General features: G+C 42.2%; 1 protein-coding gene across 3 annotated transcripts in view; it reads right to left on the reverse strand.

Annotated features, from left to right (window-relative positions):
- Window positions 1–15,573, reverse strand: part of IKBKE (inhibitor of nuclear factor kappa B kinase subunit epsilon) — a 55,283-nt gene extending 39,710 nt beyond the window's left edge. The window contains exons 1-10 of one of the 3 annotated variants that reach the window (XM_081865222.1): window positions 15,353–15,573; window positions 11,264–11,578; window positions 9,720–9,860; window positions 6,735–6,864; window positions 5,929–6,110; window positions 4,905–5,065; window positions 4,612–4,722; window positions 2,818–2,997; window positions 1,116–1,312; window positions 128–192 (exon numbers count right to left, since the gene is read on the reverse strand). In XM_081865222.1, coding sequence (XP_081721348.1) covers window positions 128–192; window positions 1,116–1,312; window positions 2,818–2,997; window positions 4,612–4,722; window positions 4,905–5,065; window positions 5,929–6,110; window positions 6,735–6,864; window positions 9,720–9,860; window positions 11,264–11,350 — 1,254 coding nt within the window. In that variant the 5' untranslated portion in view covers window positions 11,351–11,578; window positions 15,353–15,573. The remainder of the gene's footprint in view (window positions 1–127; window positions 193–1,115; window positions 1,313–2,817; window positions 2,998–4,611; window positions 4,723–4,904; window positions 5,066–5,928; window positions 6,111–6,734; window positions 6,865–9,719; window positions 9,861–11,263; window positions 11,579–15,352) is intronic. The other 2 variants (XM_081865221.1, XM_081865220.1) reach the window with 2 other exon arrangements.
- Between the last annotated feature and the right edge of the window lie 2,967 nt (window positions 15,574–18,540).

Here is an 18,540-nt window from a genome sequence, read left to right on the forward strand (position 1 = left end):
TATCGGAGCACGTGAACCCGGATGCCAGCCATAAGCCTCAATTCTTGTATTGTCTGGGTAATAAACAGATAGGGAATAGCCCTTCCAAATTGCCCCTAGTCTTCCTAAGCTTGTAAGCAAGGTATACCTTTGCTGTGCTGCAATCTGCAACGACATCAACTTTTGGGGGGAATTTTGGGAACTCCAAAGCAGCTGAAACACAAAAACAAAATAAAAAATCAAATCACAAGCTTTCCCCACATTCCATATCAAGGAAAAGGCACTGCTGCAACAGAATCCATAGTGAATGTTGGGCAAAATGTGCACCCATTAAGAAAGAAATGCTGTGGCTCTGCAGCTGTGGAACTACACTGACACCTAGTGCCCAAAATATGCAAACCACAAATATGGATATGGGTGATTATGAACGCCAGTCGGCAACAGAGCAGGGAACTTCCTGGGTTCTATCAATTTTGTATGGAGTAAATGAAATTAAAAGACGCCTGCTTCTTTGAGAAAAGCAATGACAAACCTAGACAGCATCTTAAAAAGCAGAGACATCACCTTGCCAACAAAGGTCCGTATAGTTAAAGCTATGGTTTTCCCAGTAGTGATGTATGGAAGTGAGAGCTGGACCATAAAGAAGGCTGATCGCCGAAGAATTGATGCTTTTGAATTATGCTGCTGGAGGAGACTCTTGAGAGTCCCATGGACTGCAAGAAGATCAAACCTCTCCATTCTGAAGGAAATCAGCCCTGAGTGCTCACTGGAAGGACAGATCGTGAAGCTGAGGCTCCAATACTTTGGCCACCTCATGAGAAGAGAAGACTCCCTGGAAAAGACCCTGATGTTGGGAAAGATGGAGGGCACAAGGAGAAGGGGATGACAGAGGACGAGATGGTTGGACAGTGTTCTCAAAACTACAAACATGAGTCTGACCAAACTGCGGGAGGCAGTGGAAGACAGAAGTGCCTGGCGTGCTCTGGTCCATGGGGTCACAAAAGTCGGACATGACTAAACGCCTAAACAACAACCACAAAAATGAGTATAGACCTAGCTATGAATGCAGAGTCATAGTAAGCAACTGCTCAAGGCAGGCAAAGACATTAAGTGCATGCAAAACTACACAAACTCACGATCTCTGTATCTCAGCATCACTGGATCCCGAAGTTCTGTGCTCAGCATGATAAGAGGACAGGTTTCAGTGGTTTTGGGGAAACGATGCGCTTGCAGGTTAGGCTCCAGTTCATAGGAGTAACCCTCAAAGAAATACTCCTGGTGATGGGGAGGTATATTTGTTTGCCTGAAGACATCTTCTAAAAATATGGGGACTCTGAAGAACACAAAGCAGAGGAACAAAGGATTATTGTTTTCATTTACAATGAAGCAGCACCCCTTCTTTATCCAAGACAGGCAGTAGTACCCTCTCTAGAATTCCTTCCCCAAGAAAGCTTGCCAAGCCAGCTTTGTTCTTGCATTCAATAAATTATTCAAAATATCCTGATTCTAGTAGGCGAATGGATGCTTTTCAAAACTGGGTTAAAAAGACCTGATGTAGGGAATGAAATGACACCCTATCCCCTGCCAAATATTGTCAAATAGGGACCACAGAGACTTACTTAAGGTCACACTAGTCTCCCAAGTCACCGTGATTATTTTAACAGAAATGCAGGATAAAATGTTCAAAACAAAGATAAAAAGAATAGTTACAGAGCAACTCTTCCTCCCAGAACACTAACATTTCAAGAGAAAGTGCCTGCTGTTCTCTTCTGAACACCAGGCAAAGCAAAAAACCCCTTGATGATAGTGGATGGTGATGATGATAATAGTCATCATCATCATAATCAATAATATGATATTTTATTAGACCTACTTAAATTTATGCAGGACCATTCAGGCTTTCTGCCTTAACCTATTTCATATATTCTACCGTAGATTACTATTCTGCTAGACGACTACTCTCCCTAAGGCTTCCATCATAACATTAATCACCCAGGTGAACATGACTGTGACCCACCTACTGCTTCCTAGAAGTGAAGTCAGCAAATTTTTGTGCCATGCAGAATTAATAGGTTCTCAATAGTCATTCATAAAAAAACAGGCAGCTGAATATTCTGATCTTGTCAGAAACTAAGAGGAAACAGCAATTTAAGACTCACCCTATTTCTTTATACAGCAATTCCAAAACACCCAGTGCCTGTGAGATAATAGCAAGGCACATCAGCTATTTATTTAACCAAATACCGTATTTTTTGCACCATAACACTCACTTTTTTCCTCCTAGAAAGTAAGGGGAAATGTCTGTGCGTGTTATGGAGCGAATGCCTGCGGGTGGCGGGGGGGATCTGCTGCAGTCGTGAGCAGAGGATCCATGGTTCCCCTTCCTTCCCTCCTCCGTGGTTACAAAGCATGGATCCACATGGATCCTCAGGATTTTTGCATTGGGCTACTCCAAACTCACTGTCAGATCACATGTCTGTGGCCACAGCATGAACCACCAAAATCATATATCCACTATTTTGTTTAGAATATTTTTTTTTCTTGTTTTCCTCCTCTAAAAACTACATGCGTGTTATGGTCTGGTGCGTGTTATAGAGCGAAAAATACGGTACTTTATCTCCGATATTCAAAAACCCAGAACTCAACTTTCCACCTCTAGAATGCAGAGCGCTGCCACAACAGCAATCCTCAGTTCTGGATATTGTTATTTATATGCAACTTAAGCTTTCTCAACTATTTTATAGCTAATTTGCCAACCTGTAGTAAAACTCCGGCCTGAGCATTAGATTAGGGCACTTGGATTCTACTCCCTTCTCTGCCCAAGGCAACAATCCTTACGTGTTGTAGGAGTGGATGTAGATCTTGTGCATGGTAGCTTGCGACAAAGAAAAGACGTGGATTATCTTTCTATGCAAGATGTCATTGGTTTCAGCAAAAAACTGATCAAAGCCCCAGCACTCCTCTTGATTAGCCTCTAGGATGCTTGCAAGGATGGGGACGAGCTGCCTCTTCAGCCCACTGTAAAGAGTAGAGGAGAAAACCCAGATGTTACTGCTGACCCCAGTTTTCCAAGCAGTGAGAAGTTCTTCCAGTGTGAATCAGTTTCCTTTGGAATAAGGGCACAGGACCCTTCTGGCATTTAGTAATATTTGTGTTTATTTACAAAGATTCAGGTTGAGCACAGGTAGAGAGATTTACAGCATTAATACCACAATAGATATTTTCCCTCATCAGATTTCTACGAAGGGCCTCTTGCACCTTAAAGATGCTTCCAGAGCTCCAGTTGGTTTTCTGAGCTGCAGCCTGCCTCTTGCCTGAGTCACACTCTTTCTTCTTCCTGAAACCACTCAAGAAGCCTTCTTTGCTCCCTCATTCAAACCAGCCTGATGAGGAAAAATAAGCCCTCTTCCCTAAAAGAGCGTCTTCATCTTCTAGAAAAGCAGTGAGAGCAGAGGGATGCTGTAAGCCAGAGCAGCTGGTGAGGTGGCCAGAGCAGCCAGTCTTGCAGAGACAATCTAGTTCTACCCACCGCATCCCAGGAATGTCTGTCTGTCAAAGTGCTGGCATGAAAAGAGGGTGTTGTTATTAAGTCTGCCTGATCAGATTGCTCTTAACTAATGTGGCCAGATCCTGCAAAAACAGAAGGCCCAACTTCTGTTTTAATAGTATCCCTGCCTGATGGGATATGTTTCCAATGAAAAAAACCCCAAACAAAACCCCATTCACATTCAATTACTGAAGAGATGTCATGCTTCACAGGAATGCAATCCTCAAGAGCAAAAAAAGAAGAAAGTAAGTTCCCTACTCTCGACCTACGTATTACTGAGTAGGGGGATGCTGGTTTAAGTGGAATCCACATGATCCTTGAAACTCTATGGGATCTGCAGTTGTTTAAATGTTACTGGTAAGGAATAGATGCCAACCAAGGGCATGTAGCAACCAACCACGCCTATGCCTGTCTCTGGTATGGAGTAAGGGAATAGACAGAAATATTTATTCATCTCTCATAGGCATCCAAACTTGACGTCACCCAATGAAATTGGCAATGGATTCAGGACAGACAAAGGGAAGCAACTTTTTCCATACAGTGCATGATTATGCAACTAAGAACTAGTGCCCGGGCGTACGTTTTTCATGCTCGCTCCCCACCCCAATTTCTTTTGCGTTGTGTCTTTTAAATTGTAAGCCTTTTGGCAAGGACTGTCTTTTCACTGATATATGTAAGCTACCTGGGAGCCTTTTACAGCCAAAAATACAAACTTGTGGAACCCCCGCCTTGAGATGTGGTGATAAGGACTGATTTAGATGTGTTTAAATGAGGATTAGGCAATTTGATGGAGGTTCTTAAAGCCTGCCAGAGTTCCACGATCTCTCAGATGCAAATTGTGTATGTGGGTGGGTATCTATGTGCCTTTCACACACAATTAGATAACAAAAACAAACAAACATGACCTGCATTGTGTAAAAGAGCCTTGATAATAAAAAATATGAGCTGTGCATGTTTACTCAAAAGCAAGTCCCACTACATCCAACAGGACCTACTCGCGGGTAAGGATTAAGGTAAGAAAGAGATTGTGCTGCAGAATTTCTAACACTCTTAATCATTAGCTTATCCAATCCCTTTCTACTTACACAGAAAGCCGGCATGTGATTGGAAGCTCATAGGTCCACATGATGGCTCCACTCTCTTGCTCTTGGGTTCCTGCTATAGCTCCAGTAGGTTTCTCAGTTGTTATTTTGTACCTGTTGAATGAAGCACCCCATCTTTAGGAGTTAGCAAGAATGGTGAGATTATCACCCTTACACAGATATATATAACATTAATTTGGATGTGTTGTGTTCCCTCCTCTCTCCCCACCCCCCACTTTTTAGTGTGTGAAGAAGAGATAAAGCAGGCAAATCAAGAAAACATACAAAATACATACATGATTTCCTTGTTCCTGCGTGGTCCCCCAAATGGGATAAATGGGAGGCTGCCTGTGGCTGCATGGTAAAATGTCACCCCAATACTCCAAAGATCTACGGTCACCCCATAAGCCTTCTGTTGGGGCTTCTTCAGCACTGCTCGCTTATACATGTCTGGGTGCTTTAAGTGATAAGGTAAAAGAAAAGAAAAAAAGGAAAGACGGCTTGAGTATTAAGGCCATTCAAGCTTTTAAAAGCCACAAATGAAATAGGGAATAAAATAAGTAATGCGTGCTAAAATTAAATCTGCAACATTCAGTTGATCAGTTAGATTAGAACAGATAAATGACTAAACTAAAAAACCCTACCTCCCATTAAAACAAGCAGCAGTTTTTTAGAAAATATATTTTTAAATAAGATCACGTCTAAAAACAGGAGATGGAAAGCACCATCTTTAAAAAATGTACTGTATTCTCCTTTCTCTCCCAACAAGAGGAATGCCTATAAAATGTGAATAACCTAAAGTGAAGATTATGTGCTTCTTGCTTCAGAAGTATGAATTTTATTCAGATATAGATTTATGGAAATTTAATCAATAGCTTGATTAACCTGGAGGCAGAACACAACCATCATGACTATCAGTCACTGAAAGCTTTGTTCTCCATGAATTTGTCTGATCCAATTTTAAAGCCCCCACCACATCCTAGGGCAGCAAATTATTTAGTTTATTAATCAGCCTATACTTTCTTTCATCTGTTCTGAATCACCCATTCTTCAGCTTCATTGGATGACTCTGCAGGTTACTCAAACATAACCACCCTAATAGCACAAAGCACAGTAACTCCCATTAAATGTTCCTTTCTTCTGGAAACAGAAGATTGCAATGTCTACTCTGGAATGACCCTATTTTTCTATTTTAAAAAATGATCCAGCTCTCTGTGTTCCAGCTGCAAAAAAGACACACACCCCCCGAATTATCTGTCAGTAGGAATCTTCAGCCTTCTTTTACTAATAAAAAAATCTCCAGCAATCCACTTTACTCACAAGATATTCTTCTGTCCCATAAACTGATTCAAACTTTTCATCATCGTCTAGTTCTCGGGCAGCCCCAAAATCAGTCAGTTTGTAGATATTTTGGTTATCGTCTCCAACCAGCCTCATGATGTTTCCGGGTTTGATATCTCTGTGGACAACCCCATTCTGACGGAGATGGTTTATGCCAGCCACTAAAAAAGGAAGAAAGATGTGATCATTCTTCAATAAAAAGGCACTAACAGGAATCAGAATTTTCTGGTTTTTCTGGGCTTTCTCCAATGACAAAAGTAACATGAAGATACACAATGGTCTGGTTCACACGTAATGCTAAACCATGGTTTATTAAACCATGGCTTAGATCTATGGTTATAAGTTGCTCATTAACCAATACATGGGGGGGGGGTGTGCATTGGAACTGGATTGGGACTGTTTGTGGTGGAGGGGGATTTATGTATTTGTCCCTATCAGGGTCCTGATTGGAATTGATCCTTCCAGACCATGGCAGATTTCACTTGTGAATAGTTTATGTAGGCACATGTGTGAGGTGGGGGCAACTGCAATCAGGGCCATGTCAGGGGCAAAGGCCCTGGAAAGCCCCAACCTTCCCATACTGTGATCCTGATCCAGCTTGACTGCCCACCTGCTTGCTACTTATGTTTAAAAAAGTAAACACACCATCGCTAAGGCCATGATTAATGTCACATCTAATTTGGCACTGTATTGGAACACAGGAAACATTACGTTTGAAGGCTGTGCAAAGTCATTTGGAGGATGTAAGATTCATCTTGGCCCACAGAGCAGTCGCACTTACTTACCTACACAGTGCAACACTATGAGGAACTCTGATTCTGACAAGCCAAAGGCATTTTCTGGGTCTTCTAAGAGGCTCAGCAGGCTCCCACCTGAACAGTACTCCATCACCAACACCTTCTGTTTGCAGCTTTCCTGTGTTTGAATTTGAAGGCAAAAATGAAATCCCACTTTATGGGGGTTGAACTGTATGCCTGATAGCATGCACTCCATTACAGAATGTGCTAGTGCTCCAATCATCTCATGCTGCAAGACTAAGGGCACTAATACATGTCATACACAATACAACTGATGAGTCTGGTTATCTGAAGGGGAAGATAAAGACCAAGTGGGGAGGGGGCTTCTTAAGCCTTTCTCTTTATGCTGTTTCTTTCCCCTGCTGAAAATCCACAAAGCTGCTTTTAACCTCATTGGTAAAATACGGGAGCTTTAATCTGTTCTCCTAAAAGGTAAAAGCAGTTGCGAGCAAAGGGGTGTGCATGTGGGGTTTTTTAGCTATACACCACATGTAGTTTCTATTCAGAAAAGAGCTAACTGAAGAGAGCGAAGTAATGGGAGCAAGTAAGCCCAGTCCCTGCCCATTTGATGCACTTCATCTATGGGTATATCTTGAGTCTCTTTCCACATGATAGGATGGAAGTAGTGTGCAGAAGGAAGTGAAGAGACCATATAAGTACATGATCTGAAGTCAGTAAGGGTAAATTATCCCTGTGTATATATCTGCGTTTGAGCCCCAAGGTCCTGTTGGGTCAGCATCTCAAAGCACATTCCCACCGTAGGATGAAAATGAGTCCTCTTGGTCATAGCAATGTTCTCAAGTTAATTTCTACTGTTTGGGGGAAATCTGCATATTATTTAACATGAGAGCAGTCCTGCCGGATCAGACCAAAGGCCCATCTAGTCCAACATTTCTGTCCTCATTTGGTCAACTGGATGCCCACAGGAAGCCCACAAGCAGGATCTGTGTGCAACTGTGCTCACCCCATTCATGACTCACTGTAGTTCATGCAACTGTCACACATGCTGATAACAGGGGTTTAGCATGCAGCAATGTCTGTTTTTTTTCTTCAGTTAATTACAGGTGCAGGGGATCTGGTTTTGATCAGGACTACAGCTCATGGGAATTCAGGGAAGATTTATTCCTTCCCTTTTTAGACATGATTAGGACAACCCCCCCCCCAATCTATGGGGGTGTGTAAAGCTCCCATTAGTTTCTAACCCTGGTAGCTGTGCCAGAGAGGGTGGGATTTTTTCATCCTGATCATGGCTGGGGAGGGAAAGGATAAACTCCTCACATACGGTGATCTGTTAAAAATTGGGATGGGCTGCATCTGGAATGTAACTTCCACACAACAAGTCACTAGCCCTTAAATGCACACTGAGAACAGATTCGTAACAACGCAGACACTTGGCTGCTTCACTGCCCCGGGACTGGTAAGATTTTCCAGTCCACTAATTGCTCATTGCGTATAGACTGGATGGGTGACAAAAGCATTTAGCACTCAAAACGACGCCTTTGCTTTTCATTCCTAAGAGCGACATATGCTGAGTTTGGTCCTTAGGAGAGACTGCAAAAGGTAGAATGGCACAGTAAACTTGGAAACCAGGGGCAGCACAATCCAATATAAGCCAGCAGGCAGAGGAACTGCCTCTTATCCTTGTTTGCATTTTCTACTTCCTTCACAGCTATGAACACTCATTCCTCTATTCCATTATGAGGGGAATTCCTGCCCCGCCCGCCCCCCAATTCATCAGTGTGCTTAGGCAAAAAGAATAAAAAACTATACAGTACAGCTCTCCTGAAACTATACCACTTCAGAATGCAGGTAGGAAAAAATGTACGATTGAATTCTGTGTGTTCCTAAGTTTTGAGTTAAAAAACTGCCCTGCCTGTAGCACACTAGAGTCTTACTGTCTTACTGGCTCTCTACAAGCTGAGAGGACCTTATTATTATTATTTAGGAAAAGCTCCAATCAGACAATTTTTTTGTTCAGAGGCAGTCAATGTGGCATTTAAATCATCCCTATTTAAGGTTGATGTGAGTTATGGTCTAAAACACCTGACAGGTATTACATTGGCTACCCTTGCCTGAGTTGCTTTTCCCCTAATCTCACTGTCTGGAAACACTTTCAAACCTCAGGATTTTGAGAGGTTAATAACATTCTGTGGTACACAGATATGGAAGGGAAATTCCCAGAAAGATGTAAGCCATTGGCATGTCGTAAAATAGGAACATAGGAAGCCGCCTTATACCAAGTCAGACAATGAGTCCATCTACCTCAGTACTGTCTACTCTGACTGGTAGCACCACTCCAGGATTCCTGGATTCCCAGCCCTACCCTGATATGCCAGGAACCTTCCTACATGCATGGAATTTCCCTTTTTTTATAGCCGCTGCACACAGATGCTCTACCACAGAACTATGGCCCTACTCCTTCATTGAAAATGGATGTTGATGAAAAGCCCTGGCACAAATTAAGGCAGCAGTAGGGATTCTTTGATGGGCTAGCAAGTGCCTAAATCAAGGGCACCCAAGTGGTGTTCTCCAGAGAAAGTTGAACTCCTTACTCCCATCAAGCTGGACTTACAGGTTACGCGGGCTGGGGCAGGTTGGAGCTGCAGTCCAAGCGCATATGGAGGGCACCACACTGCCTACCTCTGATCTGAATGCTGTGCTGAAGAAGGCAATGTTGTCCAACATGCTGGTGTGCCATTGCCAAAAATAACAAATAACTCCACATGGCACATTTAGTATAAACAAGTGACCTGATAAACAGAAGTGCTGTTCAGGCAAGGCTAAAGTAACAGTATGCTATGTGTGGAGGGGAGAACATATACACACTGTATAAACATCCTTGATAAACAAGATTCAGTAATTGCAGTGTTCAGTTAAGATAAGTTTTAGAGGGGTGTTACACAATGCCACCATTATCACACCAACCATAACACATACATCAGCCTTTGTTTGAGAGTGAAAACCACAACTTACAATCTCTTCCACGGCAAAAAGCTTGACAATGTTCTGGTGGTTTAACTTCCTCAGCACCTCAAACTCCCTTATCTGCACCTCCTGAGGTCTCATGTAACTGGCATTGTTGAAGACTTTCACAGCAACCAGTTCTCCTGATTTCTGGGGGGTGGGGAGGAAACAAAGGGGAGGGTTTCAGGAACCTTTATTCATTCTGTATGACCCTGCAGCATATAAACATGAAAGAGGAAAGAGGCACATCTCCAAAACATGCAGCAGACAAGACACCATATTTTGTTTTCTTATTCCCATGAGTTCCAGCTATTTCATTTGCTCTGTAGAATATTCTGAAGTGATTAACAATTTTAAAAACCCAGATTCAAATCCAATACAGATACAGATTTCATTTATATAGTTTGTTCCTAGCACCCAAGGTGCTCAGAAATAATAAAAATGCAATAAAAAGACCTATAAGAAGATAAAAGAAAAAGAACAGATAAAGCGTGTCATCCAAAGAAAAAGGAACAAGGAGGAGGGGGATAAATAGTGAGCAGGTGAAAACAAGCTGTTGCTTTAAAAATTCCCAGAGCTAGTTCCAGAGGCTGGAGGCCTGCCTAAATAAAAAAAAAAAAAAGTATAGGCATTTCGATGGAGGCCATAAGAAACACAAGAACGCCTTCCTAGGAAGGAGTGCCAAAGTTTGAGCAGAGAATACCTCATCTCAGATGAGAATACCTTATCTCAGAACTCCCCCAAAAGTGTCCCAGATATTGGTAGGACTGAGAGAAGAGCCTCTGCAAAAGATTTCAAAATTTGATCAGTCTTCTATGAGAGAAGGTGTCCCTTCACGTTACCTGGCCTCAAGCCAGGGCTGTATAGGTCACAATCATAGCTTTGAACACACTAGCCATTTGCTTGATGCACCTCTATACACTGTTGCTGTGAATTTTGCTACATCAGCACAAACTCTTCCAATGGCAGAGCTCTGCTCTGATCTCGCACTCAAGATCGCAGCAGCCACATTGAGCATGACTGTGCTCCAAGCGGCCATGTTAATGTAAAGACACATGCATTAATAGGGCCCGTGGTGGCATTTTTTTCTAGAAGCAACCCAATTTTCAGGCAAAAACTCTGCCACCTTAGTTTCTCATGAGAATGAGTTACACTTGAAACAGCCCTGACAATAAAAATCACAAGACTTATTATGGTAAAAAAAAAAGCAAGTCTAGCTTTCTAGGGGCATCCCAGCTCTCAAATCCTCTTCTGATGTGGGCTTGGATCTTCAAACCAGTTCTTAACTAAACCATATAACCTTCATTTGCATCTGGTAATACTCCACTTCCCATTATTTAAATTAAATTGGTTGGATCATGACTAAATTATGCCCCATTGACTTCACATGTGTCAAATCTGTATCCAACCCAATGTATTTATGCCAATTATGTTATGTTCCAGCTCTAAGACTTGTTTTACCGTTATGCCTCAAATTTATGTTGTGTAATTGCTTTGCTAAGTGAACACCACACTCACAGAGCATCCTAGTTATATATATAAAGCCTTCTCACCTTGTTACGGGCTTTGTACACACTGGCTGTGGCACCTTGACCCAGCACATCATCCGTTTTCCAGAGGTAGTTCAGCGTGCTTTGCATGGCCAGAAAGGCAGTGGTCTGCTTACGAGCTGCAAAGTAGATGGAAGCAGGCAGCAAATGTCACCAGCAGGCAAGAAACAAGCTGGGTCAGGTTTTCCATCAACTGAGCAATTTTTCCTCTCACTTATGCAAAATGATGTTGGGAAATCCACGTCTTCAGATCCCTTTTCCAGGAGAGACTCTGAATGCAAATAGTTGAAGGAAGTCTGAGGTGGGATAGGAAACCACCTGGAGCAATAAGCAAAATGGTCAGGGCACTGGATTTAAAGGCCATTCAAAATCCTTCCAGCGTGGTGGAGCCACCCTAACCCTAACCTATCGTTAGTTCAGAAAGCAAAAGGATTGCAAAACAGCAGGTGAAAGAGGAAATGCTCGGCTTCTTGCATAAAGACTAATGAAATTCCCTGTGTTGCAGCAACAGTGTGTTATGATTAAGATTTTATCTCACTAGTTCCTCCTCAAAGACAGTACTATCTCTCGTGGCCATTTTCTACTTTTTATTTTAAATGGCTAAGCACCTCAAGCTAACCCTTAAAATAGAAGGCTGAATGCTTATTAGAATAATCTCATTTGGAAATCTAGTATATATTTGCATCCAGATCTGCATTGCGGCTAGAAACAAAGCACAAACTGTTGTAAGGTGATGCCCAGAGAACATCAGTCTGGTGATAATGCAGATCTGGAGCCAAAAATATACTTGGCACCTGATTTTCACTGCTACACTACATCAGCACCACTTTCAGCCATTTAATATTATGGTACTACAGCATTTGGTAGAATTCCTGAATGATCCGAGGCTTTCATGTATAGTTATCTTTATATAGAAATCTAATAAATTTAGGCACCAGGCACGAGTTCCTCTTCAACCAGACCTTTGGCTGATTGCTATTCTACAGCCTTTTAAAGGTGTCTGTGGAAAGGGGGATTATTGTATTGCTGTTTTGTTTTTAATTACTTACTTGTTTTTATCCCACATTTTATTCCGTGAACCACTCAGGGAGATCTTATGATGAAGGGTGATATATAAATATTAAATTAAATTTAAATAAATAAAAAAATAAAATAATAGTTCTTTTGGGCAAGAGCATTAGCTCAGTCTTATAGCATCTCCAGGTAGGACAAGGAAAGACTTTTACCTGTATCCCTAAAGAGTCACTGTCAATGTAGACAAAACAGTGCTAAATGAAGCAGCTGCCTGCCTCAGTACTGTATAAGGAATCATAGAATCATAGAGTTGGAAGAGACCACAAGGGCCATCGAGTCCAACCCCCTGCCAAGCAGGAAACACCATCAGAGTACTCCTGACATATGGTCGTCAAGCCTCTGCTTAAAGACCTCCAAAGAAGGAGACTCCATCACATATTCTCTATACTGTGGTACCTTGGGTTAAGTACTTAATTTGTTCCAGAGGTCCGTTCTTAACCTGAAACTGTTCTTAACCTGAGGTACCACTTTAGCTAATGGGGCCTCCTGCTGCCGTCACACTGCCGGAGCACGATTTCTGTTCTCATCCTGAAGCAAAGTTCTTAACCCGAGGTACTATTTCTGGGTTAGCGGAGTCTGTAACCTGAAGCGTATGTAACCTGAGGTTCCACTGTACTGCTATGTTTTGCCTACACACACACACTCACTTGTCTTTTTTTTTATATAAATTTTTTATTAAAAATTTTTTCCATAAAAAACTCCAATCATATCAATTTGCACATCACATATTTTAGCTTATTGGACCTCCCTCAACTTCTCTGACAATCATTCGTTGTTCAAATCCTATCTTCACATTCCTTAATTTTAATATTGCCATTAAATACTATATTTCTGTCCTTATTTGCTTTCTAGCAATATTCCTTGTATTTTCACAAAGCTTCTTTAAAGCACACTAGCGTTGTACAGTCCTCACATACAGTTTTCAAATACTCCGTAAATTTTCCCCAGTCCTGAAAAAAACCTGTGATCCTTTTGGAATCTGATTTTCCCAGTTAATTTATCCAGTTCTGCATAGTCTGTTAATTTTGTCCTCCATTCTTCCAAAGTCGGTACTTCTTCTTGTTTCCATTTTTGGGCCAACAATGTTCTTGCTGCGGTGATTGCATACTGAAAAAGTTTACAGTCTCTCCTATTTATGTCCATTCTTGTTATTCCCAGCAGAAAGGTTTCTGGTTTCTTAACAAAGCTATATTTTAGCATTTTCTTTAGTTCATTATATATCATCTCCCAGAACCCCCTTACTTTCTTACAATCCCACCACATATGCATGAATGTACCTTCTTTCTCCTTACATCTCCAACATTTGTTACAAGTTTTGTACATTTTTGCTAATTTTACTCACACACACTCACTTGTCAGAATTGCTGGCGCTGACCTATTATGTTCAGTTGTGTATTTTTAGCAAAAGTGCAGCCACATCAGGATTTGGTCCCATGTTAGGATGAGCTCAAGGAATGTGATCTCTGAACAATTGTCAGGCCTTAGAGATATTGCATATAACACATGAAGTAACCTTGGAAAGCCCCATCCTTCATGTCCATTAGTATGTGGCACACTCCTGTACACACTCAAGGATAATTAATTTTAAAATTAAATCCAAAACTATGTTCATCCATTTTATATCAATTGCACACAATTTCTTGTCCAGCATGAAACGAAGACGGATCTCAACAGTGTTCTCTCCGCCATTGGTGACCCCATGCCATTTCTAACAATTTCACCTTAGCTCTCACCGATAGCCTAGTAAGCTATAGGAATGTTGGCTGCAAATAAAATGTCAACCAATGTGAAGAACTCACAACCTTGGCAGCCACCTTCACACCACATGAATGGGCCAAAACATACACACCTCTGAACAAAAGTTCTAGTATTCCTGCTATTCTAGGAAGGCAGAATGTTTTAGTGTTGACTGTAGCATATCCTCTGTGGAGTCATTTCCAAAACATACAGCATACACAGGTGGAGAGGAAACTTCGCTGAACATTGACCAATTTCCTTTTTTAAAAAATTTTCCCCTAATTTCTTTACTATGGGAAGTAGAAACTGAATCTGCCAAGCTTTTTGATATATTGGATGTTTTATTCCCCTGAGCACAGAAGGAAACAGCAGATACCAGATACCACTGTTTCAAAAGGGTTGTTTTGCTAGCTATGGTAAGAACACCATTTAGTATTCCTTATGAAGAAGACAGATTTATATTAGCATGTAATGTACCTCAAATAAATGTAGTCATGTTAAAGTGCATTAGCACCTTTGATTAAATGGAAGCATCCAGACTCCACACCACAGTCTTAGAAGATATTGAGGCTGTGGTGTTAATGATGTGATGTTAATATCCATTATACAGTGGTACCTCGGGTTACATACGCTTCAGGTTACACACCTGAAATAGTGCTTCAGGTTAAGAACTTTGCTTCAGGATAAGAAAAGAAATTGTGCTCCGGTGGCGCAGCAGCAGCAGGAGGCCCCATTAGCTTAAGCGGTGCTTCAGGTTAAGAATAGTTTCAGGTTAAGAACGGACCTCTGGAACGAATTACGTACTTAACCCGAGGTACCACTGTATAGGTGTTCAGGGCATCACTTTAATTAATTAATTAATTAATTAATTAAAATAATAATCGGGTGTTACGATTAAATGAACAATTGCTGCTTCCCCTGTGAAAAAGTCTCGTAAGTGCCTCTGGGGCTCATTCAATAAATATAGCAAATGTTTCCGTATAAAGCCTGCTTCCACGAAAATATACACTCCACCTTTGCATCTCTCTAGTCCTTATAGGCGTTCCTTGCATGGCTTGCAGAAAGTAAAAAAAAAAAACCCATGCCAAGCCAATTCAAACTCGGCATTGCAGGCAGGAACAAACACACCAAAATAGGATAGGATTTGCACCCTACAGGAAGGAAGTGTACAGGCACCGTTCATCTCCTACAACTGCCAACGTAAGCCGGACGCAAGGGAGTAACAAATCAAGCAGCTCGGTTGCCGATCGTCACAGGTATATTGCGAGCAAAGGATCCTACCTGAAATTGGACCGTCGGTTCTCTCCAGAGATCACAGCTCCACTTCCCCCCGAGGGACTGGCAGGCTTGGTCAGCGAGACCCCATGCAAGCTCCACGCAGGCGACCCACTCAGTTTGCGGCTCCTCGGGCTGCCCCACAGCGACTTCCTGCTTTCCTTTTCTCTTAAAGGTACACACCCCCCTCTTCTCGGCCCTCCCCGCAGCAGCCGGCGGGAGGAAGCAGGCGCCGGCTGGACCCTGGACCAAATCCCCCTTCACTTTCCTCACCTCCAGTCGGTGCCGGATTTACTTATGAGCTAAACAAGCCATAGCTTAGGGCCCCACTCTCTTGGGGGCCCCCCAAAAATGTAAAGAAAAAAACACCTGGGTGTACATTTCCAAAATATAAGATAAAAACAAAATAAAACCTACATACAGCAACAGTGGTTTGTGTTGTGTAGGCTCCTATTATGTAAGTAATGGGCCCCGCCTGCTCCCCTGCTCCCTAAAATATCACTGGTTTGCTATTATTATTTCATGTTATAGCAAGTTTCTAGAGAGTAGATTATGCCTCTTTGTAAATTGTGTTTCTAAAGGAACTTTAGTTATTGCCAAATGCCAATGTGTTTGCATTATTAAGTTCTGAATAAAAAATCATTTTAAGTTAGAGCTTAATAATTATTTCACTATTAATATACTTCTTAATTGTATTTCAGTTCAACAGTTACTTGGATAAAATACATATTTTGTTACGTGCAAATGGCTTTCAATATCTATTTGGTCCATAATTTTCCATATATTCAACACAAAAAACAGTGACAATTTGTTGTTGACAGAGGACAGCTGGACATATAAAGGGCCCCATTACCTTCAGTAGCTGAGGGCCTCATCAAACCTAAATACGGTCCTGCCTGTTAATAAACCTTTTAAAGCAGACTTGCAGCACCTGCCCCTTTCTGCTTGAACATGTGGAAGCCCACTCCCCAACCATTAAGTGGCAGCATTATTAATTCTGGAAATTAAAAGTAAAAAGAGCCAGCAGAGCCCTTTCTCTTCACTTTTTTCTCTCTGTCAGGCTCCACTTTGCCTCAGGGGTCATTTGCCAGGGGCCACTCAGTTGGAGGCGGGGCTAAAGCCAAGAGTGGGCGGGGCCTCCCTCAATTTCCCAGTCGCTTCTTATACCTCCTCTTTCCTCTGCAGGATGCCAGAGGGGAAACAGGTTGCTCTTGCTAGAGGTCAGCACTGCCTGCTGGCCAGTGGCTTCTGAAATTTGCCCCAGGGTCAGTGGTTGCCCACCTGCAGAGCTGGCCCTACCATTAGGCAGAGTGGGGTTGGCACCTCAGGTGGCAGATGCTGATTGCGGTTGCGGGCAAAGAGGACTAGGCAGGTGTGTGTGTGTGTGTGTGTGTGTGTGCATCTTCTAAGAAGCTTGCTGCCCTTAGCATTGGTGAAGGATGTTGTCCTAACACTGTACATGTCACTTGGGAAAACAGGCAAACTAATGCCAGTGTACTGGAAAAAGATCACCAGTGTCAAAGTGATTCTTCAACATCAACTTCATTGGACTGGTCATGTTGTTCAGATGCCCGATTATTGTCTTCCAAAGCAACTATAGTACTCTATTCCGAACTTGAAAATGGAAAGCATAAAGCTGGTGGTCGACAAAAGAGGTTTAAAGAGTCTCTCAAGGCGAATCTTAAAAAAATGTAGTATAAACACCAACAACTGGGAAACACTGGCCTGAGAGTGCTCCAATTGGAGAATAGCCTTTACCAAAGGTGTCATGGGCTTTGAAGATGCTCAAACTCAGGACACAAGAGAGAATAGCGCCAAGAGGAAGGCACGCTTGGCAAGCCCTCACCATGATCAACTCCCACCCGGAAACCAATGTCCCCACTGTGGAAGGACATGTGGATCCAGAATTGGCCTCCACAGTTACTTATGGACACACTGTTAAGACCATATTCATGAAAGACATCTTACTCAGCTCCAAGCGATCGCCAAAGAAGAAGTTGAAATGAGGTTGATCTGTGCAGTGCATGGAGGGAGGGTGGCACCTTGTCCTTTGCCTCAGATATCAAAACACCTTGTGCTGGCCCTGCCCATCTGTTCCCTGTCACATATATCCTTACACCCTTTTGGCTATCTTGGCAATACTGTCCACACATGATATCAGACCGTAACACATCATAACACATTTAATTCCTCCACCACCACCCACCCACATTTATATCCCATCTTCCTGTGTGTGGTTCTCCCCCACCCAATTTTAGCCTCATGAGGTAAACTAACCTGAAGGAAGGTGACTGGTCTAAGGTCACCCAATGAGCTTCATGGCTGAGTGGGGATTTGAACTCTGATCTCTCAGGTTCAACACTCTAACCATGGTGGCCTTTGTGATTCAGACTGCAACCAGAAAGCAGGAAACAATCAAAATGCAGATAAAATGGTTTAAGGAAGTGAACAGCCACAACCTACAGGTGACTCTCACACCTGGTCATGAAATTAAGCACATAGGGAATATTATTTTAAAACACCCATTTTACAGATACTGAGCCTCAGGGTAATACCAGAGATGTATATTTAAGCTCATTTACCTATACTGCTGGGGTGAGAAGGTCTGCTTTTCCTATCAAAATGAGTGCATGGTGGATAGGAGCAAAAAAAAACCTCCCACCTTGCTGCTATCCACAGCTTTAAGCAATTTCAAACCAACCCAGCTCACTTCTAGTATTGGAGCTGGGCTGATGGGAAATCACATTAAGCAACCAAATTGAGCAGTGGAATGTGAATGCGATATCTTTCACCTTCCCTCCCTGTGTGCTCATTTTGATATAAGAAGCAGAACCCTCGCCCCACCCTGCTTTTTAGGTAACAAGCAGCCTTGTACCTGGTTGGCATTGCTCAGGAAGTCTAAGAAACCAAAAAACCAGCACAGATTTGAAATCAGTGGTTAAAATCAGTGCAGTTTTGACAGATTCAGTCCCCAAAATTGATTCAAAATGACAACCAGTTGTTTCCAAAAACCGATAAAAACCTGCTCCTTGATCTCAGAAGCCAACATGCAAAATTTAGTTGATATCTTAGGAAATGTCCAAATGCATAGCAAACAAATAACTTTCCAAAAGATACAGTAGATTTAAGATTTGCTGGCTGTAGGAATGGAGAAATGTCATATATATATATATATTCACAAAAAAAGAAGAAAC

Source organism: Podarcis erhardii (genome assembly GCF_964252035.2).
Source record: "Podarcis erhardii genome assembly, chromosome: 6".
Classification (NCBI taxonomy): domain Eukaryota; kingdom Metazoa; phylum Chordata; class Lepidosauria; order Squamata; family Lacertidae; genus Podarcis; species Podarcis erhardii.